General features: G+C 43.9%; 1 protein-coding gene across 1 annotated transcript in view; it reads left to right on the top strand.

Annotated features, from left to right (window-relative positions):
* Positions 1-24,915, top strand: part of LOC149450447 (uncharacterized) — an 87,558-nt gene that overhangs the window by 43,271 nt on the left and 19,372 nt on the right. The window contains exon 8 of the mRNA XM_089691953.1: positions 22,924-23,062. Within this exon, the coding sequence (XP_089548079.1) occupies positions 22,924-23,062 (139 nt within the window). The remainder of the gene's footprint in view (positions 1-22,923; positions 23,063-24,915) is intronic.

The raw sequence follows: 24,915 nt of genomic DNA, 5'->3' as shown, positions 1-24,915 counted from the left end.
GATCGCCAGATATTTTAATGAAGCCCGCAGATTTAAAACTAGTGAGAAACATTTTTTTTATTACATTAACATGTTTCAAGCATATCTGAGATATTATTGGTTAGGTTTAGATCAACTTTAAGTCTCCGATTTATGTAGACTGAGGCATACTACAGTTTTTATTCTTCAGGTAGGTGTAGTTTTTCTGGCGAACACTGTGTGGCGTTAGAAGATCGGGTTAAATGTAGAAATAGGAAAACTATAGTACAGTGCAGTTCAGTATACATATCATTTATTCCTAAAGTGTTACTAAACCCAGGACCCTGCATTCACTATATGTGATCTCCCCGGACCCTGCATTCACTATATCTGGTCTTCCCGGACTCTGCATTCACTATATCTGGTCTCCCCGGACCCTGCATTCACTATATGTGATCTCCCCGGACCCTGCATCCACTATATCTGGTCTCCCCGGACCCTGCATTCACTATATCTGGTCTCCCCGGACCCTGCATTCACTATATCTGGTCTCCCTGGACCCTGCATTCACTATATCTGGTCTCCCCGGACCCCGCATTCTCTATATCTGGTCTCCCCGGACCCCGCATTCTCTATATCTGGTCTCCCCGGACCCCGCATTCACTATATGTGGTCTCCCCGGACCCTGCATTCACTATATCTGGTCTCCCAGGACCCTGCATTCACTATATCTGGTCTCCCCGGACCCTGCATTCACTATATGTGGTCTCCCCGGACCCTGCATTCACTATATGTGGTCTCCTCGGACCCCGCATTCACTATATGTGGTCTCCCCGGACCATGCATTCACTATATGTGGTCTCCCCGGACCCTGCATTCACTATATCTGGTCTCCCCGGACCCTGCATTCACTATATCTGGTCTCCCCGGACCCTGCATTCACTATATCCGGTCTCCCCGGACCCTGCATTCACTATATCTGGTCTCCCTGGACCCTGCATGCACTATATCTGGTCTCCCACAGTACACAACATGGAAATGCAATTATTGTAGTAAATATAAACTGATAAATACCTTTTCTCATCAGCAGTTAGAGCAGTCTTGTGACTTCTATCAGTGTCCAGCAGAGCACTGGTTAAAGCTTGTAGGAGGAGTTTTCATTCTGCTCTAGGAGGATATAGAACCCCTGACCTCTGTCTGGGCAGTGCTGATTGGTCCTGTGCTGATCACCTGCACTCTCCCAAGAAAAAAAAAACCTAGCAATACACACCGCACTGAGAATGTGCAGAATGTCTCCACTCAATATGTCTTATCAGGAAATAAGAGGGAGACACTGGAAGAAGGTGAGGATCAGAGAAGTCAGGATTAAACAGCCTTTTTACATAATGCAGAGGATTAACCCCTTAGGGTCCACAGTGAGTATAACCAGCATGCTTTACTGCAAATACAGACTGATTTTACTGTTGTGGGTTCAGTAACACTTTAATGGCACCCCCCACAAGTAGTCCAGGAAATCGTATGCTGCGAAAGCACCATGTGATTTTCCTGTGGCTGCAGTTTTTAAAAAGTGCAGGGTGCCCACAAACGCAACCCATTTGCGATTTGCTGTTAACAATACGTTGGCACCCGCATTCAGACCACAAGGGCAGCGCACTCACCTGAGGTGCAGGAAATGTACACGGAGGCTGGGGTCACACTTGTGCTGGTGGCTGTGGGTGCGGGAACAACACCTGGCCCCCACCCGCTGCCAAACTACTCTGCTCTTTTACCGACGCGCAAAGCTGCCATTTATTCTTAATGCCCCCCCCCATGCAACTAAACATACTGTTGCACCATGCGATTTCCCTGTGGCTGCAGGTACAGCAGCCCATTCAAGTAAATAGTCTGCTGTGCCCACACAAATGCGAGACGCACCAAACGCACAGGTGAGAAGCACACCTTACTGCAGAACTTTCCCTTGTTGGTATTAGGTACATTGCTAAAATCCTGAGTGCCGGCACCATCAGCTAAATAACATTTTTTTTTTAAAGAGGAGCTCCAGTTGGTTTTCTGAAGATTAAAAGTCAGCAAAAACAAAAACTGTAGCTGCCGACTTTTTATAATCAGACTGTAACGGAACCGACCCAGCCTATGCTGAGTATTTCCTTTATAATACCGCTTCTCCGTCCGAACACCGATCCCACACACCACAGCCAACCAAACAAGACTAGATGACACCAATCTGTTTGAACATGGAACTCTTTATTTGAAACTTGAACTGGCTTTTTATACACTCGGGGCAATCGACCCTCCCTGCATAATGCCACAGGGCAGGGCAATCTATACTTAGCAACAAGAGACACACAGGTATTCAAACTTCACAACAGCAGACAGTCCCATCAGGAGGGAGGGCTGCTGGAGACACCCCCCACTAAACTAATACACATAAACACATACATCCCATAATAGTTTGTTCCCAAGCAAGACACACAATAGAACAATGGGATGCAACCACATGGCATTAAACAATCAACAACCCCCCACCCCAATATTAGGACAGATTACCCTGTGCCCCTAACAGGTACAGGGTGACTTACACATAATAGGCATATGGGGAGCTGAGACAGTGAGCTGGGTTCCATTGGCCCCCCACCCAAAGTGACTCCCGTCACACAGACACTTACCTGTTCCAGGATCCAACAATGCGCTCACCCGAGGGGGGTGCTGGGGACCATGTTCGGTCCTCAGCGCAGGCATCTTAACTGTGGGCACCTGGCTGAAACAACTCATGGCTTCACAGCTGGTTGCCCACTGCGCATGCGCAGAGCCGCTCTGCGCATTGTGATGGTCCCACAGTCTTCCGGAACCTGTGACGTGTCTCAGACGACCGCAGGGAGGAAAGGGGGAAGGAGAACCAGATATCCGCTCACCCTCCCCCCTCAAAAAAATGCAAAGTGTCAAAGGGGAGCAGGTGAGGAGGCCTTAAAGAGCTTCTTTTGGGTGGAGTTCTGCTTTAACTTTAATGTTATATCTCGATTTGTATGCAATTCTAACCACACATTTTTAGTAATATTGTGGTATTTACCACAATTTCAAAATTGTACTCAACTGCCTTCACAAAATAATATATATATATATATATATACACACATACTAGTGATGGACCGAACACTACCCTGTTCGGTTCGCGGTCGAACATTCGAACCAACGGAATGTTTGACTGCGAACTTCGAACACGAACAATTTACTGAGTGGTATCTTACCATATCTGAGTAATGCGATAAGATACCATTCAGCTACTAAAATCCGGCATGATTTATATTATTAGGTTATGTGATATTTTAGTAGTAAAACATTTAATATTGTTTCAGCTCTCAGCGGGGTTCCCCACTGGCATCTGAATGTAAAAAGAATTGTCAGCATTACCCAACAATTACATTTAAAAAACAAAATGACGTGGGGTCCCCCCTCCCACCCATACCAATCTCTTTGGGTCTGTTATATATTTTGAGGTGAACCCCCACGCCAACATTTTTTTAAAAAATGGCATGGGGGTTGCCTGTCAAAAGCAATACATGCAGGCAGGTCAGGAAAGAGGAGGGGATGAGCGAGCACCTCCCCTGGACCATACCAGGCCACATGTCCTCAACATGAGCAGTGGGGGGTGCTTTGGGGCAGGGGGGTCTCCCCACCCAAAGCACCTTGTCCCCATATTGATGGGGACAAGGGCCTCTTCACCACAACTGTGGCTAGTGGTTGTGGGGGTCAGATCCTGCCCCCCCCAGGCTAATGAATATGCAGTACCACTACCCATTCACATAAAAAAGTTTAGTGTAAAAAAGACAGGAAACAGTCTTTGACAAGTCATTTATTAAAAATAAAAATTAAAATAATGTCCCCTGAAGTAGATCCAACATTATTCATGATGTCTACCACCTCCACTACCTGGAAAAAGGGAAAAAAACCTGCTCCGCTCGCAATGCTGGCTCCCGCCATCTGACAGCTGTGCCGGGATGACAGTTCTTAAATACTGTCATGATGTCACAAGGGGGAAGGTTCATCACACCCCCTTGTGATGTCATCCTGTGTTGTGATTGGCCAAAGCATTGCACCTGACCTGTGGTTAGGTGCATTGCTTTGACCAATCACAATGCACTGTCAGGGCACAGTGTGTTATGGGGTGTGCTTGAGGAACAGCCCGCTGAACGCACGTATCGTTTGTGTGTTCAGAGAACACACGAATGATCAATGTTCAAGTTGAACTTAGGTTCGACTTGAACATTCGGCCCAACACTAACAAACTATACTATATTTCCAAATGTTTTGGGCCAGCCCTCCAAATCATGTGATTCAGATGTTCCAATCCCCACCATGGCCACAGGTGTATAAAATCATCCACTAGGCATGCAGACTGCTTCTACAAACATTGGTGAAAGAATGGGTCGCTCTCAGGAGCTCAGTCACTCCAAGCGTGGTCCCGTGATAGGTTGTCACCTGTGCAATACCACCCCGGTCACATCCGGTAGGACTTGGCATGCAATTTGCATGCCATGCGACTTGCAAATTGTATGCCAAGTCGCACCCTATTCTCCGCAATTAGAACGATCAAATCGGTGCGGCTCTGACTTGGTAGGAGCCACAACAATTTCTAAAGTAGTACATGTACTACTCTTGGTTTTGCAAATCGCACCTGAAATCGACATTTCACCCGACTTTGAATTCGTACGACTTCACTGCAAGTCGCACGATTTCAAGGTCGGGCTTGATGTGAATGGGGTGTTAGTCCATCCGTGACATTTCCTGGCTACTAAATATTCCACAGTCAACTGTTAGTGGTATTATAACAAAGAGGAAGCAACTGGGAACAACAGCAACTCAGCCACCAAGTGGTAGGCCACGTCACATGACAGGCCGGGTCAGCGCATGCTGAAGCGCACAGTGCACAGAATTGGCTAACTGTCTGCAGAGTCAATAACTAAAGACCTCCAAACTTCATGTGGCCTTCAGATTAGCACAACAACAGTGTGTAGAGAGCTTCATGGAATGGTTTCCATGGTCGAGCAGCTGCATCTAAGCCTTACATTACCAAGTGGTGTAAAGCAGGCCGCCACTGAACTCTAGAGCAGTGGAGACGTGTTCTCTGGAGTGACCAATAATGCTTCACTGTCTGGCAATCTGATGGACGAGTCTGGGTTTGGCAGTTGCCAGGAGAACAGTACTTGCCTGACTGCATTGTGCCAAGTTTGGTGGAGGGGGGATTATGGTGTGGGGTTGTTTTTTAGGGGTTGGGCTTGGCCCCCTAGTTCCAGTGAAGGAAACCCTTAAGGCGTCAGCATACCAAGACCTTTTGGACAATTTCATGCTCCCAACTTTATGGGAACAGTTTGGGGATGGTCCCTTCCTGTTCTAACATGACTGCCCACCAGTGCACAAAGCAAGGTCCATAAAGACATGGGTGAGCCAGTTTGGGGTGGAGGAACTTGACTGGCCTGCACAGAGTTCTGATTCAACCCGACAGAACACCTTTGGGATGAATTAGAGCAGAGACTGTGGGCCAGGCCTTTTCATCCGACATCAGTGCCTGACCTCACAAATGTGCTTCTGGAAAAGTAGAAATAAGCTTTTTTTTTGCAATGTGTTAAGTCACATGATAACTTGTCAGTTGTTGTGTCAAGGCAGCGCATAGAAATGGATGAGCTGCCAACACGCTTTGTAATGCAACATGCTACCGCGCGTTGCTGTGTTTTATGGTTCACTACAACACAGGTACAATGCCATAGTTCAAAATGAATGCCATCGCAATGCAGTAACACATGGCCCAGGGGCGGACTGACCATTTTGGGCACTGTCCGAGGGCCCGGGGTCAGTAGGGGGCCCCATGAGATGCCCTTGGTACCTTTTTGCATAGGTTTTTTTGAGTTTGGGCAAAGACACAGGGGCCCCATGATCCCCTATTGCCCAGGGGCCCCATGAGTTGTCAGTCCGCCCCTGGTATGGCCATTTGTGTAAATGGGCCTTTAAAGCATATCTAAACCAATAAAACAATAATTAGAAGGGAAAGAAACAAGGGTAGGGATCTGAAAACAAGCGAAGGTACGGACAATGTCCCCAAGTGCTATTGAAGGCACAGGAGAGTTTTTCGTTGATCAATTTCTGTTTAACAAAGCAGCACAGTGGCTACGTGGTTAGCACGTTCGCCTGGCAGCACTAGGGTTGTCAGTTTGAATCCCAACCACCACACTACCAGCATGAAGTTTGCATGGTCTACCTATGCCTGCATGGGTTTTCTTCCCACACTCCAAGAGTGTTCAGTTAAAAAGTCTGATCCAAAATATGGTGACCTTTGGACATTACGACCATCTGTGAAACATAGTTCCTATCTGTCCAAAATGCCTGAAGCTAGAAGAAGATGATTCTGGGCACATTTTAGCTACTCCGGTGGGAACCATGCTATGTCTTGCCATTACTCTATGTCAGGGGTCTCCAAACTTTATAAACAAAGGGCCAGTTTAGTGTCCTTCAAACTTTAGGGGAGCTGGGCTGTGGCCAGTGGGAGAAAAAGACATCCTGGCATCAGTGGGACATTAATGTCCCATCATTGGTATTGGGGATGTAATAATGCCCCATCATTGGTGTCAGTGGAAGGAATAGTGCCCCATCATTGGTGTCAGTGGGAGGAATAGTGCCCCATCATTGGTGTCAATGGGAGGAATAGTGCCCCATCATTGGTGTCAGTGGAAGGAATAGTGCTCCATCATTGGTGTCAGTGGGAGGAATAGTACCCCTTTGTCAATATCAGTGGCAGGAACTATGCCCTACAGTTGTTTACAGTAGGGGAAATAATGCCCCAAGGGCCAGGTAAAAGCAAGAAAGAGGCTGCATCTGACTCCCAGGCCGCAGCTTAGAGACCACTGATCTAGCTCACAAGGGATTTCTAACAAACATAACCAGCTCTACTAGAGTCATATTAGGGGACTTGTTTGACAAGTTATCAGTGTGTGTATCTTGCCATTATTGGGGGGGTATTGGGGATGTAATAATGCCCCATCATTGGTGTCAGTGGAAGGAATAGTGCTCCATCATTGGTGTCAGTGGAAGGAATAGTGCTCCATCATTGGTGTCAGTGGGAGGAATAGTGCCCCATCATTGGTGTCAATGGGAGGAATAGTGCCCCATCATTGGTGTCAGTGGGAGGAATAGTGCCCCATCATTGGTATCAGTGGAAGGAATAGTAACCCATCATTGGTATCAGTGGGAGGAATAGTGCCCCATCATTGGTATCAGTGGAAGGAATAGTAACCCATCATTGGTATCAGTGGGAGGAATAGTGCCCCATCATTGGTATAAGTGGGAGGAATAGTGCCCCATCATTGGTATCAGTGGAAGGAATAGTAACCCATCATTGGTATCAGTGGGAGGAATAGTGCCCCATCATTGGTATAAGTGGGAGGAATGGTGGCCCATCATTGGTGTCAATGGGAGGAGTAGTGCCCCATCATTGGTGTCAGTGGGAGGAATAGTGCCCCATCATTGGTATTAGTGGGAGGAATAGTGCCCCATCATTGGTGTCAGTGGGAGGAATAGTGCCCCTTTATCAGTATCAGTGGCAGGAACTATGCCCTACAGTTGTTTACAGTAGAGGAAATAATGCCCCAAGGGCCAGGTAAAAGCAAGAAAAAGGCTGCATCTGACTCCCAGGCCGCAGCTTAGAGACCACTGATCTAGGTCACAAAGGATTTCTAACAAACATAACCAGCTCTACTAGAGTCATATTAGGGGACATGTTTGACAAGTTATCAGTGTGTGTATCTTGCCATTCCTGCAGGTCACAAGGGATTTCTAACAAAAATAGTCAGCTCTGATATTTACTTTAAAGAGTATTATAAGAACATTTTAATCCACCATCCATCATTTTTTTTGCACCCCCGCCTTCCCCCAACTTGATTCTTACAGGGCAGTCAAGTGTATGGAATGTTAGAAGCTCCACTGTATTCTCTTCCAAGCTTCTGATCAAGGTTCAACTCATTAATTTGCCATTTAGGCTTCAATGTATGTTGCCTATATCTGATGGACTTCTCCGTGGCATGGCACCTCCTTCAGTAAACCCAATACAATGAACTTGGTCAACATGTCAAAGAATGGCTCGGTGGTTAAGCTGCCATGAATCGATGAAAGATCACAGCTGTCACACACAACCAACAGACTTTTATGCTTTAATCACCATGGAATATACTGTACACTGTTACACCTTTAACAATTGTTACATCACACCATGCATTCAAACACCATATTGGTTCCAGGTTACCATGGCAGATTTTGTAAAATAAAAATAAATAAATAAAAAAAATTATTTTATTATACAAAAGCCACACGGGCCTTTCCCTGATATACAGTACTGTGAAAACGTTTTATGTGTGAAGTGATGCTGTAAAGTAAGAATGCTTTCAAAAATAAATATTTTAATTGTTTATTTTTATCAATTTCCATAATGCAAAGAGAGAGAACAGAAGGGAAATTTAAATCATCTCAGTGTTTGGTGTGACTGCCCTTTGGCTTCAAACCAGCATTCGTTCAGGTATAAAATTAACCATTTATATCAAGCAAGTGCTAATGATCATCAATTGCATATTTAAAAGCGAAGTATGGTTTTTTTCTTTTTAAATCATACTTACCTAGGTGGATGCAGCATCCGTCTAAGGCTGAGAACTGAGCGATCATACACCGCTGATCGCTCAGTTCTCCCTGCCGCTCTGAGCAGAGGGCGGTGACTTTCAGGCACCGCTGTCTGCTCTGACCTTTCCCCTCTGCAGTCACTGGAATGCTGGGCTGTGGATGGGGTGGGTGCAGATGGCTCAGTGGATCGCTGAGAAGCTGAGCCATGTGCCGGTCCAGGCATCTGGGCAGATCCCGACTTTAAAGTCAGGATCTTTCCCCAGCCTGCACCAGCTGAGTGACGTCAGCAGACTTTAACCCGCTTTTGGCTGAGAACAGGTCACAGGAGTTCAGAACGATCAGCTATTATTTATTCATGTAAAACCTGTATTCCAAAAGGATAGGAAAAAGATTGCTGTCACTGCCTAAAAAGTGTTAGCTGGAGTTGGGCTTTAAATCTGTTAGTCACTTACACAAAGTCCATCTAAATCTACTAGTCCAGCTATCCTCTCCACTGATTGACGATGGATCAGATGAAGAACGGATGTAGCCACCCTAAGACTGGAAATGTGTTACTGGGTGATCACCACATGAAAACAAACAAATAGAAGCATTGAAAAAAAGAAAATGAATGCAGCCACCACGATTAGTAAGCTACACCATCTTACATTTTTGTTTTTAGGTTTAGTTACACTTTACCAGCCCAAGCTGTCCGGCAAAAATGGCAAGTTAAGAAATGCAACCACTTCCAGTCCGGACACTTTCACCCCCTTCCTGTCCAGGGCAATTTTCAGCTTTCAGTGCTATCACACTTTGAATGACAATTGCGCGGTCATGCAACACTGTACCTATATTAATTTTTTTGCATTTTTTTGAGACAGATAAAGCTTTATTTTTGGTGGTATGGGATTTTTAACTTTTTTGCTATATAAATGAAAAAGTCCAAACATTTTGAAATAAAGTGTTTTTCTTATAAAATTTTGCAAATAAATAATATTTCATCATAAATCTTGGCCAAAATTTATTCAGTTATCTTTTTAGTAAAAAAAAAAATAACCCAAATGAGTTTATAACCAAAAAAAAAAATTTATTTTTTACATTTTTATTTTATTTTTTTATATTATTATTTATTTATTTATTTTTACATACTGTCACCCTAGCAGTACAGTGTCACCACTACTTGGGGGTGATGAAGATTTATTGATTTATTTATTTTTACATACTGTCACCCTAGCAGTACAGTGTCACCACTACTTGTGGGGGGTGATGAAGATTTATTTATTTATTTATTTTTACACTGATTGCTTTTACACCCATATAGGATGTAAAAAAATCATCTCCTAGATTGTAAGCTCTAAAGAGCATGGCCCTTGAACCCCTCGTGTATTTTTTTGTTACTGTACAAGGGGCGGACTGACAACTCATGGGGCCCCCAGGCAATAGGGGATCATGGGGCCCCTGTGTCCTTGCCCAAACTCAAAAAAGCCTATGAAAAGGTACCAGGGGCATCTCATGGGGCCCCCTACTGACCCCGGGCCCTCGGACAGTGCCCGAGTTTCCAAATGGTCAGTCCGCCCCTGTACTGTACTGTCTCATGTACTGTCCTCCACTATAATGTACAGCGCTGAGCAAACCTTTTGGCGCTATATAAATAATGTATAATAATTTCTCCTTCTCTCTGGCTGCATTCTTGCAGCCATTGAGAAATGCTGTGTGAGCTGTGATTGGTCACAGCTTGTCACATGGTACAAGGTTGTTGTGAATAGCCCTGTTCCATGTGATCTCTGTGATCATTTGCAGATTTCACACGTAGTAAGCAATGATGTCAGAAGTGACATCTTGCTTACTACTCTGCATGTGATCACTGATTGGCCAATCAGTGATCACATGATCGGGACCTCGCACAGAGGTCCCGTACAACGATCGGTGTTCCACTGTGTCCGGAGGACACAGCGGGCACCGGATCGCGGTGCTGCGCGCTCCTAGGGAGCGCGCACAGCTTGAAAATGCGGGCGCCATTTATGAACAGCAACCCGCCCCTGGACTGCCACCGTCTGGGCGTTTATAAACAGCGGCCGGATGGGAAGTAGTGCATGCAAACCTGACTACGATTGGATTGCATGGTACTTCTGTAAAATGCTACTTGGTGCAGGCAAATGCACTGCATTTTGCAACCTGCCTTTGGGGTATTGACACCTGCTGAAGCCTGCTACTGATCACAGCTGTGGTGTGTTTTGATCTTGGCGCAGGAAACACGTATGGTACATGCGTTTCCCTCACCGCCTTCTGGTGTGAACAGTGCCTAATCCCAAATGGTAAAAATCTGTTGCTGTAACTGCCTAAAGCGATATTAAACCCAAAACCAAAAAAATGGAAAATATTGCAGCTTACCAATCATTAGATGTGGTGGCTGCATTCGTTTTCTTTGGCTTTTTTTGTCTGTTTTCACCTGGTGATCTGGCCAGTAACACACCTCCTGTATTAGAGCGCCCCCACTCTGGGTGAAGGAGCACAGGAGGCACAGCATACAGTAGCATTGCCAGCATGGGGGGAGGGCAGCGTTAAATGTATTAGCAGACTGAGATACACTAACAAATTGAAGCCAAACTGCAGCTCACACTTTATAATCAGTTACAGCAGTTTTTTTTTTCCTTTTGGGATAAAGGTTTTACATACATAAATAAAAGCTGATCTTTGTATGCACCCCTGTCAGTGTTAAGTGGTTTGTCTCAGGGCTGGTTCACACTACATGCGTTTCAGTCGCTTTTTTTCTGCATCCAAAACACACAGAAAGTAGGTGATAGGGTTGTCAGTGTCATAGTTCTCCCCAGTGCTTGCAGTTCCAGTGTGTTCCGGATGCAGAAAGAAAAGTAGAACAGGTTGAATTTGTTCTGCACAGAACTATACTGGAAAGCAGTAAGCGCATTAAAAACGCATTGGAACGCACCAAAAACGCACTGGAATGCACATGTACTTATTTAAATTGAAGAAAAAGAGAGGGTAAAAAATAAACTGGAATGCATAAAAAAAGCGCACTGGAACGCGTAAAAAATGCATAAAAAATGCACCAGAATGTGTAAAAAACGCATCAAAAATGCGCAGGCAAAAATGCATCCAGAACGCAGTCCAGTGCGTTTTTTTCTGCATCAAACATGCATGCACAGTGTTTTCCATGTATTCCAATGGCCCTAGCAGGGGCGGACTGACAACTCATGGGGCCCCAGGGCAATAGGGGATCATGGGGCCCCTGTGTCCTTGCCCAAACTCAAAAAAGCCTATGAAAAAGGTACCAGGGGCATCTGATGGGGCCCCCTACTGACCCCGGGCCCACGGACAGTGCCTGAGTTTCCAAATAGTCAGTCCGCCCCTGGGACCTAGTTCACACCAGTGCAGTCAGTTCCAGTCAGTTTCAGGAGCAGAAAAAAAAAAAGTAGAACATGCTGCATAGAACCATACTGAAACATGGCAAACTGCATCAAAACCGGAACTGTGGGTGGTGTGAACTGGAAGCAAAAACGTATCCAAAATGCATCCGGAGTGCATTTTTGTAGCGTGAACTGGCTCTCATCCCTGAAACAGATACATTCTGCTGGAGACTTTGTGCTTTTGAAAAACAACAGACTTTCTGGCTGGATCCCAAGATGAAAACAGATAAAAATAAAGCCTAAAAAAGAAAACTAACACCCCGGTCACACCGGATGCGACTTGCCATGCAATTTGCCATGCCATGTGAGTTGCAAATCGTATTGCAAGTTGCACCCTATTGTCCGCAATTAAAGCAGTCATATCAGTGCGATTCCGACTTGGTTGGAGCCGCACCGCAATTTTTCATTCACTATATATGGTCTCCCTGGACCCTGCATTCACTATATCTGCTCTCCCCGGACCCTGCACTCACTATATAGGGTCTCCCTGGACCCGGCACTCACTATATCCGGTCTCCCCAGACCCTGCACTCACTATATATGGTCTCCCCGCACCCTGCATTCACTATATCTGCTCTTCCAGGACCCTGCATTCACTATATCTGGTCTCCCCGGACCCTGCATTCACTATATCTGCTCTCACCGGACCCTGCATTCACTATATCTGGTCTCCCTGGACCCTGCATTCACTATATCCGGTCTCCCCGGACCCTGCATTCACTATATCCGGTCTCCCCGGACCCTGCATTCACTATATCTGGTCTCACCGGACCCTGCATTCACAATATATGGTCTCCCAGGACCCTGCATTCACTATATCTGGTCTCCCTGGACCCTGCATTCACTATATCTGGTCTCCCTGGACCCTGCATTCACTATATCTGGTCTCCCCGGACCCTGCATCCACTATATCTGGTCTCCCCGGACCCTGCATTCACTATATATGGTCTCCCAGGACCCTGCATTCACTATATATGCTCTCCCCGGACCCTGCATTCACTATATCTGGTCTCCCCGGACCCTGCATTCACTATATCCGCTCTCCCCGGACCCTGCATTCACTATATCCGTTCTCCCCGGACCCTGCATTCACTATATCTGGTCTCCCCGGACCCTGCATTCACTATATCCGCTCTCCCCGGACCCTGCATTCACTATATCTGGTCTCCCCGGACCCTGCATTCACTATATCCGCTCTCCCCGGACCCTGCATTCACTATATCTGGTCTCCCAGGACCCTGCATTCACTACATCTGGTCTCACCGGACCCTGCATTCACTATATCTGGTCTCCCCAGATCCTGCATTCACTATATATGGTCTCCCAGGACCCTGCATTCACTATATCCGCTCTCCCCGGACCCTGCATTCACTATATCCGCTCTCCCCGGACCCTGCATTCACTATATCTGGTCTCCAAGGACCCTGAATTCACTATATCTGGTCTCCCCGGACCCTGCATTCACTATATCTGGTCTCCCCGGACCCTGCATTCACTATATCCGGTCTCCCCAGAACCTGCATTCATTATATATGGTCTCCCTGTACCCTGAATTCACTATATCTGGTCTCCCAGGACCCTGCATTCACTATATCTGGTCTCCCCAGACCCTGCATTCACTATATCCGGTCTCCTGGACCCTGCATTCACTATATCTGGTATGTCCTCAGTCTCTGACCATCACCTGTAGTATGTCTGCAGTCTCTGCCCATCTTTTAACCAGTTGTCACCCGGCCTATAGCCAGATGGCAGCCGGACAACCAGCTCATCCCTCTGGGTGGACGCCATATGGCATCCTTTCAGGCATGCAGAGTGCGCATACCCGCAGGGCCGCTCTGTGGCATGATCTGTCACCGGCCGTGTATCTCGGACACGGCCGATGACAGATCTGTGTACCGAAACCGTTTCCAGTACCATGTGACCTGCTGTGACCAATCACAGCAGGTCACATGACAGTTGTATACAATGGATGGCTTCCTTTCATGCCATCCATTGCATATTAGTGTGTCTAGCTGTGAATGGTCACAGTGATCAGATGCACAAGCTGGGCCAATCACAGATAAGCACAAGAAAAAAATACCCCTGAATGAATTGATGTCATTCAGGTAAATGCTTGCTTATAGCAAAGTAATTCTTTGCTATAAGCAAAGAATTACTAAAAAAAAATATACTGATCACTTACCCAAATTAGTACAATGTTACTATAGTAACATTATACTTCTTTGGTCATAGTGAAATATGAAAAAAAATCTTAAAAAAAGAGAAAACAATTTAATAAAAAATTAAAACTAATAAAAAAACTAAAAAACGTTTTAAAAAATTATCAATTTTTTTTTCATACTGTCACCAGTCAGTGTCCCTGATCACCGCCATGCCAGTTACATGATGACGCTGTACTGCACTGGTGACAGCATGTAAAAAGAAAATTGTGAAAATAATTTTTTTAATTTTTTAATTTTCCGAAAAATTATGACAAAAAAATTACAACTTAAAAAATCCTACCATTCCTCTTATGAAATACACCGGACTGTCTACTTTTCAAAAAGTGGTGATTTGGGGGATATCTGTCCTGTCCTAACATTTGGGGGATATCTCTACTGTCCTGACATTTGGGGGATATCTGTACTGTTCTGACATTTGGGGGATATCTGTACTGTTCTGACATTCTTGGACCTCAAGAAATTAGATTGGCCGTCAGTACTTCAGGATTGATCAATATTCAGATCTATACCATAGTTTGTGAACTCTATAACTTTCCTACAAACTAAATAATACATCCTAATTTGGGTTATTTTCACCAAAGACATGTAGCAGAATACATCTCGGCCTAAATTTATGAAGAACAATTATTTATTTGTAAACTTTTATAACAGAAACAAAGAAAAACGTGTTTTTTTTCAAAATTTTCGGTCTTTTTTTATTAATTTAGCAAAAAATAAAAACCCCAGTGTTGTATCAGATTCATGTATCAGTTTCAGGGATGAGACAAAACATTTACCACTGACAGGGATGTTTACAATGATCAGCTTTTATTTTTTTTATGTAAAACCTTTATCCCAAAAGGAAAAAAAAAATATTTGCTGTAACTGATTATTTATTTTATTTATTTCAGGTACTTATATAGCGCTGTCAATTTACACAGTGCTTTACATATATATTGTACATTCACATCAGTCCCTAACCCTCAAGGGGCGTACAATCTAAGGTCTATAAAATCCTAGTTGGAGTTTGGCTTCAATTTGTTAGCGTATTTAAACCTGCTAATCCATCTAACACTTCCTTCCTCCCAGACTGACAATGCTGATGTTCAAATGTGCCTCCTGTGCTCCTTCATCCAGAGTGAAGGCGATCTAATACAGGGCGTGTCTTACTGGTCAGATCACCAGGTGAAAACAGAGGGAAAAAAGCCTAAAAAAAAAAAAAAGAAAATTAATGTAGCCACCACGTCTAATGATTGGTAAGCTGCAATATATTCCATTTTTTAGTTTTGCTTTAAGTGACACTAAACGATATCCTCAATCTCCACAGATAGTCTATCCACATCCACTGCTTAAAGTGTTATTAAACCCTGAACCCTGCATTCACTATATCCGGTCTCCCTGGACCCTGCATTCACTATATCCGGTCTCCCCGGACCCTGCATTCACTATATCCGGTCCCCCGGACCCTGCATTCACTATATCCGGTCTCCCCGGACCCTGCATTCACTATATCTGGTCTCCCCGGACCCTGCATTCACTATATCCGGTCTCCCCGGACCCTGCATTCACTATATCCGGTCTCCCCGGACCCTGCATTCACTATATCCGGTCTCCCCGGACCCTGCATTCACTATATCCGGTCTCCCCGGACCCTGCATTCACTATATCCGGTCTCCCCGGACCCTGCATTCACTATATCCGGTCTCCCCGGACCCTGCATTCACTTTATCTGATCTCCCAGGACCCTGCATTCACTATATCTGGTCTTCCCGGACCCTGCATTCATTATATCCAGTCTCCCCGGACCCTGCATTCACTATATCTGGTCTCCCAGGACCCTGCATTCACTATATCTGGTCTCCCTGGACCCTGCATTCACTATATCTGGTCTCCCACAGTACACAGAATGGGGCGGCACAGTGGCTTAGTGGTTAGCACTTCCGCCTGGCAGTACTAGGGTCGTTGGTTTGAATCTCAACCACAGCACCACCTGCCTGGAATTTGCATGTTCTCCCTTTGCCTGCGTGGGCTTCCTCCAGGTACTCCAGTTTCCTCCCACACTCCAAAGACATGCTGGTAGGTTAATTGGATCCTGTCTAAATTGTCCCTAGTATGTGTATGTATGAATGTGAGTTAGGGACCCTAGATTTATATATTATTATTATTATACAGGATTTATATTATTATTATTATATACAGGATTTATATTATTATTATACAGGATTTATATTATTATTATTATATACAGGATTTATATTATTATTATACAGGATTTATATTATTATTATTATACAGGATTTATATTATTATTATATACAGGATTTATATTATTATACAGGATTTATATTATTATTATTATTATTATACAGGATTTATATTATTATTATATACAGGATTTATATTATTATTATACAGGATTTATATTATTATTAATATTATTATACAGGATTTATATTATTATATACAGGATTTATATTATTATTATACAGGATTTATATTATTATTATACAGGATTTATATTATTATTATTATACAGGATTTATATATTATTATTATTATACAGGATTTATATAGCGCCAACAGTTTGCTCAGCACTTTACGATATAACGGGAGACAATTCAGCAACAATACAGTTCAATACAAGAGGGATAGGAGGACCTGATCCTGGGAGCTTACAATCTAAGAGATGACTACCTAAAGTTCAGGAAAGTTGCTCTGGAGTCTTTTGATACCTTCAGTTATCATTTTATAGTTTTATAAACTCTTCTATACATTGGTATACAGTGACGTGTCCCTCCACACACATCTCTATCTCTACGGGCAAATAATGACTGTACAACCAATTATGTTCCCATTTATGATGTGCAATAAAGGGGCCTGCTGTCAGAGCGGAATGGGTGTAGTAGCAATACGGCCCTGAACCCACCCTCAGTAAATGTTCCCTGGTGTAGATAAACGGCTCTGTTCCTATATATAACAACACCCGTTAAGCCGGTCAATTCTGATAGATTGATATTGTGAGGCACCATGGGAAAACAATTGATCCTTCTCTCTGTTCTCCTTGTGTTGGGGCAGCCAGGTCTGGCCAAGGAAGGCAGCCACAGTGGAAGCCACAGCGGAAGCCACAGCGGGAGCAGCAGCGGGAGCAGCAGCGAGGAAGAGAATGGTGACTATTTCACTTATAATAACTCTTCATTTATAGTAAATCTAAAAAAGCAAAAAAATAAAATAAAATAAAAATCATAGTGTAAAGGAAGGGTATATGTATATATATATTTCTATATTTACGGTTATATATAGTTACATAGTTATACAGTATATCGTTTCAGTTATATATATAGTAGTTACATTTATATTTAGTTACATAGTTTTATGTATTTACATATTTATTAATAGTTACATAGTTACCTTGTTACACAGTTACTGTTTATAGTTACTGCATAGTTATGAAGTTAAAGTGTTACTAAACCCACAACAGTACAATCAGTCTGTATATGCAGGAAAGCATGCTTGTTATACTCACTGTGGAACCTAAGGGGTTAATCCTCTGCATTGTGTAAAAAGGCTGTTTGATCCTGTCTTCTCTGATCCTCCCCTTTTTCTACTGTCCCCAATCCACCTGCTGATAGAACAGAACCTTGAGGGCAAGCTGCACATGCTCAGTTTGGAGTATATTACTAGAGAGTTTTTTTTTTCTTGGAAGAGTGCATGTGATCAGCACAGGGCCAGTCAGTACTGTACAGACAGAGGACATAGGTTCTATATCCTCCTAGAACAGAATGAAAACTCCTCCTACAAGTTTTAACATGTGCTCGGCTGGACACTGATAGAAGTCACAAAACTGCTCTAACTGCTGATGAAAAAAGTATTTAGCAGTTTATATTTACTAATATAATTGCATTTCCATGTTCTATGTACTGTGGGAGACCAGATATAGTGGATGCAGGGTCCGGGGAGACCAGATATAGGGAATGCAGGGTCCTGGGAGACCAGATATAGTGGATGCAGGGTCCTGGGAGACCAGATATAGTGAATGCAGGGTCCAGGGAGACCAGATCTAGTGAATGCAGGGTCTGGGGAGACCAGATCTAGTGAATGCAGGGTTTGGGGAGACCAGATATAGTGAATGCAGGGTCCGGGGAGACCAGCTATAGTGAATGCAGGGTCCGGTGAGAGCAGATATAGTGGATGCGGGGTCCGGGGAGACCAGATATAGTGAATGCAGGGTCCTGGGAGACCAGATATAGTGAATGCAGGGTCCTGGGAGACCAGATATAGTGAATGCAGGGTCCAGGGAGACCAGATATAGTGGATGCGGGGTCCGGGAGACCAGATATAGTGAATGCAGGGTCCTGGGAGACCACATATAGTGAATGCAGGGTCCAAGGAGACCAGATATAGTGAATGCAGGGTCCGAGGAGACCAGATATAGTAAATGCAGGGTCCGGGGAGAGCGGATATAGTGAATGTAGGGTCCGGGGAGACCAGATATAGTGAATGCGGGGTCCGGGGAGACCAGATATAGTGAATGCAGGGTCCTGGGAGACCAGATATAGTTGATGCAGGGTCCGGGGAGACCAGATATAGTGAATGCAGGGTCCAGGGAGACCAGATATAGTGAATGCAGGGTCCTGGGAGACTAGATATAGTAAATGCAGGGTCCGGGGGGACCAGATATAGGGAATGCAGGATCCGGGGAGACCGGATATAGTGAATGCAGGGCCTGGGGGGACCGGATATAGTGAATGCAGCGTCCGGGGAGACCAGATATAGGGAATGCAGGGTCCTGGGAGACCAGATATAGTGAATGCAGCGTCCGGGGAGACCAGATATAGTGGATGCAGGGTCCGGGGAGACCAGATATAGTGAATGCATGGTTCGGGGAGACCGGATATAGTGAATGCAGGGTCCGGGGAGACCGGATATAGTGAATGCAGGGTCCTGGGAGACCAGATATAGTGAATGCAAGGTCCGGGGAGACCAGATATAGTGAATGCAGGGTCCGGGGAGACCGGATATAGTGAATGCAGGGTCCATGGAGACCAGATATAGTGAATGCAGGATCCGGGGAGACCAGATATAGTGAATGCAGGGTACGGGGAGACCAGATATAGTGAATGCAGGGTCCGGGGAGACCAGATATAGTGAATGCAGGGTACGGGGAGACCGGATATAGTGAATGCGGGGTCCGGGGAGACCGGATATAGTGAATGCAGGGTCTGGGGAGACCGGATATAGTGAATGCAGGGTCCGGGGAGACCGGATATAGTGAATGCAGGGTCCAGGGAGACCAGATATAGTGAATGCAGGGTCCTGGGAGACTAGATATAGTAAATGCAGGGTCCGGGGGGACCAGATATAGGGAATGCAGGATTCGGGGAGACCGGATATAGTGAATGCAGGGCCTGGGGGGACCGGATATAGTGAATGCAGCGTCCGGGGAGACCAGATATAGGGAATGCAGGGTCCTGGGAGACCAGATATAGTGAATGCAGCGTCCGGGGAGACCAGATATAGTGGATGCAGGGTCCGGGGAGACCAGATATAGTGAATGCATGGTTCGGGGAGACCGGATATAGTGAATGCAGGGTCCGGGGAGACCGGATATAGTGAATGCAGGGTCCTGGGAGACCAGATATAATGAATGCAAGGTCCGGGGAGACCAGATATAGTGAATGCAGGATCCGGGGAGACCAGATATAGTGAATGCAGGGTACGGGGAGACCAGATATAGTGAATGCAGGGTCCGGGGAGACCAGATATAGTGAATGCAGGGTACGGGGAGACCGGATATAGTGAATGCGGGGTCCGGGGAGACCGGATATAGTGAATGCAGGGTCTGGGGAGACCGGATATAGTGAATGCAGGGTCCGGGGAGACCGGATATAGTGAATGCAGGGTCCTGGGAGACCGGATATAGTGAATGCAGGGTCTGGGGAGACCGGATATAGTGTTATACACAGTTACTCAGTTATATATGGTTACATTGTTACATAGTCAGGTTGAAAAAAGTCACAAGTCTATCAAGTACAACCAATAGATAACCGAGATGCTCCAGAAGGTAAAAAAATACATTCCTTCCTGAACCAGTAAAAGGCAATTGGATATTCCCTGGATCAACAATCTCTGGGTTAGAGTCTCTGTCCAGGTTCTTTTTATATTTTGGTTCCATCGGGAAGATTTCCCAGTACTTTATTTCTCAGAGACACAACAGGAAGTGAGAGTCGGTTGTCACCAGAGCAGATGTCCAGCATTTTTTTCCATTACTATAGGATGAAATGTGGAAGGGTTAGAGCCTCCTTCAGGTTGTTATTGCTCTCTGTGTCCCTGCTGGGAAGAATCACTCTCTCCATTTGCCTTGGTGACCATTGTCACAGAGACAGAATGTATTGGAAAATCCAAAATATTACAGTTGTCAACGGAATAGGCACCCCATTTATTCCTGTTCTGGTGACAACTTTAAAATTTTGGATTTCCCATCACATTCTGACAATGCATAGATTAGAAACAAATGCTGCTCTATAGATAAACTTAACCACTTTGCGTCGGCGCTACCCAGCCCTTTAGTAGTTTCAGAATTCGGGAGGTGGGCGGGGATTTAGCATTCATGATAGACTGAAGAGGGGATAGCCTGCGATTAGGTAGGCCAATGAAGGAATCATACAGGTTGAGATTTTTTTCAGCCGAAACTTAATTGAAAAGCTGAGGTTAGAAGCTGATTGGCTACCATGCACAGGTGCATCGGATTCTGAGTGAACCATGGCCACCAAGAGATATAGAGAATGATTCTCCCCACAATGGACACAGACAATGAGAAACTGATAGAGGATCTAAATCTAACCCTTCCACCCTCCATCCTAAAAAAAAACAAAAAAAAAACAACAACTTTGGACTTTAGCTATATTATAATAATAGATAGCTTTTTTTTATAATTTTTTTAAAGAGTAGGAAGGATTAGAACCTATGCCAGTTTTTACAGGCTGTCTATTTCTTCCCTGTGACACCCTTTCCCCTTTTTTCCAGTCTTGGTGTCACAAAAAGAAAGAAAATCAGGTTCCTTAGACACGGGAATCTATTTATAAAGCAGTTGTTGGACAAACGCCACATACATTTGTGCAGGCTGCATACATTTTCGCTGTCATTTCTGTAATAAATTAATTCCTATGATCCTCAGCTCAGTGAGACAAACATACCACATTTTGGCCCCTAGATGGTGCTAACGATCATAGGTATTAATCTATTACAGAAAAGATGGTCATAATTAGTGCAGCCTGCGTGTGTGTGTGTGTCATTCGTCCAACAATTGTATCATAAGACCCCTTATGCTGGCCATAGACGGTTCAAAAATCTGCCGATTTTCGCACTGTTAGTGGGTTAATTAGTCAGCCATTTTTCGGGTTTTTTGCACAGTTTTTTTATTGGTCATGTTGGAAAATTTGCAGCCAATTTTGACGATCGGCCGATTTTCCGAGCAATGATGGGCAAATCTGGTGATCGTTTTACCGATAAAAAATCCACGCATGAGCATGACTTCCAAGGGACAGAAGTTATGGGGTGAACTTTATGATTTAGACGGCCGATTTTTTTTAGTGGTAACATTGGCCGAACAAACTACTGATTTTTCGGGGGGGGGGTTTTTTTTCCGAAAATTGGCCGATATTCGACCCGTCTATGGCCTGCATTTATTTATTATTTATTTATTTATTTCAGGTACTTATATAGCGCCATCAATTTACGCAGCGCTTTACATATATATTGTACATTCACATCAGTCCCTGACCCTCAAGGGGCGTACAATCTAAGGTCCCTAACTCACATTCATACATACACATTCTAGGGCCAATTTAGACAGGAGCCAAATAACCTACCAGCATGTCTTTGGAGTGTGGGAGGAAACCAGAGCACCCGGAGGAAACCCATGCAAGCACAGGGAGAACATGCAAACTCCATGCAGGAGGTGCCATGGTTGGGAATTGATTAGTGTGACATAAACCCCTTTGTGTCTCACCATATCCGAAACTTAGAAAAAATGTTTTGGAATCAGGCATTAATAAGTACTCATGGCGTGTGGGATCTATAAGTTGTCTAATATATATATATATATATATATATATATAATATTCTATTCATATCAGATCTCAGTAAATCATTTTTACATTAAAAATACATTGAAATGATCTGCAGTTGATATCTACAATCTGATATCTGCAAACTTTCAGAGCACTAAATGGGCGTATTTATAAAAAAATTGCAAAGCTGTTGATCCATCAAAACTGCATGTACATTTGTTCTGAATGAATGGGACAAAATTTAATTTTCTCTGCAGTTCAAATGTGAGAATATGGAAAATTCTGCAATATGACCACTAGATGGCACTGATTATTTTAGGAACTAAGTTTGCTCCTCACTGCCATCTAGTGGCCCTAATGCAGTATTTCTTCATTCACACATTCAAACTACACAGACTATAGCCTGAGAACAATCAATTTTGTCGCATTTGCACAGAACAAATTTAAATGCAGTTTTGAAAAAATAGAAAACATCCCAAAATCAATGATATCACTAAACTTGTCCAACAGAGGACAGAGAACGCTTTTCACTTTAACAGCAAGCAAGATGAAATATATGGAATGAGAAGGACTGAATAACTCATATAACCTTGTATTAATAATCATTTTTTTCTGCATCAACCTACAGTGATAAACAAGAAGGAGTGTAATGTTGCTCCATATGACAGAAGGGACTGCGGATATCCTGGCATCAGCCAGGCAGAGTGCAGCAAGAGGAAATGTTGCTTTAATTCCAGCATTCCCGAAGTGAACTGGTGCTTCTTCTCCAAGTCACAAGGTACAGTACAGCCCAGATGTACAGAGACTTTGGGGGAAGCCTCAAAAGAAAGAGTAAAAGAGGAGAGAAGCCACTCTAAAAATTTCCATTAGGAGATATGATGAATGTTACATAGTTACATAGTTAGTCTGGCTGAAAAAATACAAAATTCCATCCAGTTCAACCATTAAAAAAAAAAATATTATAATCCTATACCCACAGTTGATTCAGAGCAAGGCAAAAAAACCCAGCAAAGCACGATCCAATTTGCTTCTGCAGGGGAAAAAGTTATTTCCGGATCCCCCGAGAGGCAATCTGATATTCCCTGGATCAACTTTACCTATAAATGTTATATTCAGTTATATTCTGTGTATCTAAGAAAGAATCCAGGAATTTCTTAAAGCAATCCACTGAGCTGGCAAGAACCATTTCTTAAGGGAGTCTATTCCACATTCTCACAGCTCTTACTGTGAAGAAACCTTTTCGTGTTTTGAGATTAAATTTCTTTTCCTCCAGACGTAAAGAGTGCCCCCTTGTCCTCTGTGATGACCTCAGGGTGAATAACTCTACACCGAGTTCACTATATGAACCACTGATGTATTTATACATGTTGCTCATATCCCCCTTTATGTATTATACATGTTGGCAGGGGCAGACTGACAACTCATGGGGCCCCCAGGCAATAGGGGATCATGGGGCCCCTATGTCCTTGCCCACACTCAAAAAAAGCCTATAAAAAGGTACCAGGGGCATTTCATGGGGCCCCCTACTGACCCCGGGCCCTCGGGCAGTGCCTGTGTGCTCAAAATGGTCAGTCCGCCCCTGCATGTTGATCATATCCCCCTTATGTATTATACATGGAGATCATATCCCCCCTTATGTATTATACATGGAGATCATATCCCCCCTTATGTATTATACATGGAGATCATATCCCCCCTTATGTATTATACATGGAGATCATATCCCCCCTTATGTATTATACATGGAGATCATGTCCCCCCCTTATGTATTATACATGGAGATCATATCCCCCCTTATGTATTATACATGGAGATCATACCCCCCCTTATGTATTATACATGGAGATCATATCCCCCTTATGTATTATACATGGAGATCATATCCCCCCCTTATGTATTATACATGGAGATCATATCCCCCTTATGTATTATACATGGAGATCATATCCCCCCTTATGTATTATACATGGAGATCATATCCCCCCTTATGTATTATACATGGAGATCATATCCTCCTTATGTATTATACATGGAGATCATATCCCCCCTTATGTATTATACATGGAGATCATATCCCCCTTATGTATTATACATGGAGATCATATCCCCCCTTATGTATTATACATGGAGATCATATCCCCCCTTATGTATTATACATGGAGATCATATCCCCCCTTATGTATTATACATGGTGATCATATCCCCCCTTATGTATTATACATGGAGATCATATCCCCCCTTATGTATTATACATGGAGATCATATCCCCCCTTATGTATTATACATGGAGATCATATCCCCCTTATGTATTATACATGTTGATCATATCCCCCCTTATGTATTATACATGGAGATCATATCCCCCCTTATGTATTATACATGGAGATCATATCCCCCCTTATGTATTATACATGGAGATCATATCCCCCTTATGTATTATACATGGAGATCATATCCCCCCTTATGTATTATACATGGAGATCATATCCCCCCTTATGTATTATACATGGAGATCATATCCCCCCTTATGTATTATACATGGAGATCATATCCCCCTTATGTATTATACATGGAGATCATATCCCCCCTTATGTATTATACATGGAGATCATATCCCCCCTTATGTATTAT

This window comes from Staurois parvus, unplaced genomic scaffold, assembly GCF_062004578.1.
Source record: "Staurois parvus isolate SC_StPar_1 unplaced genomic scaffold, SC_StPar_1.0 ptg000574l, whole genome shotgun sequence".
NCBI lineage: Eukaryota > Metazoa > Chordata > Amphibia > Anura > Ranidae > Staurois > Staurois parvus.
This window is presented reverse-complemented; position numbering and strand designations above follow the sequence as displayed.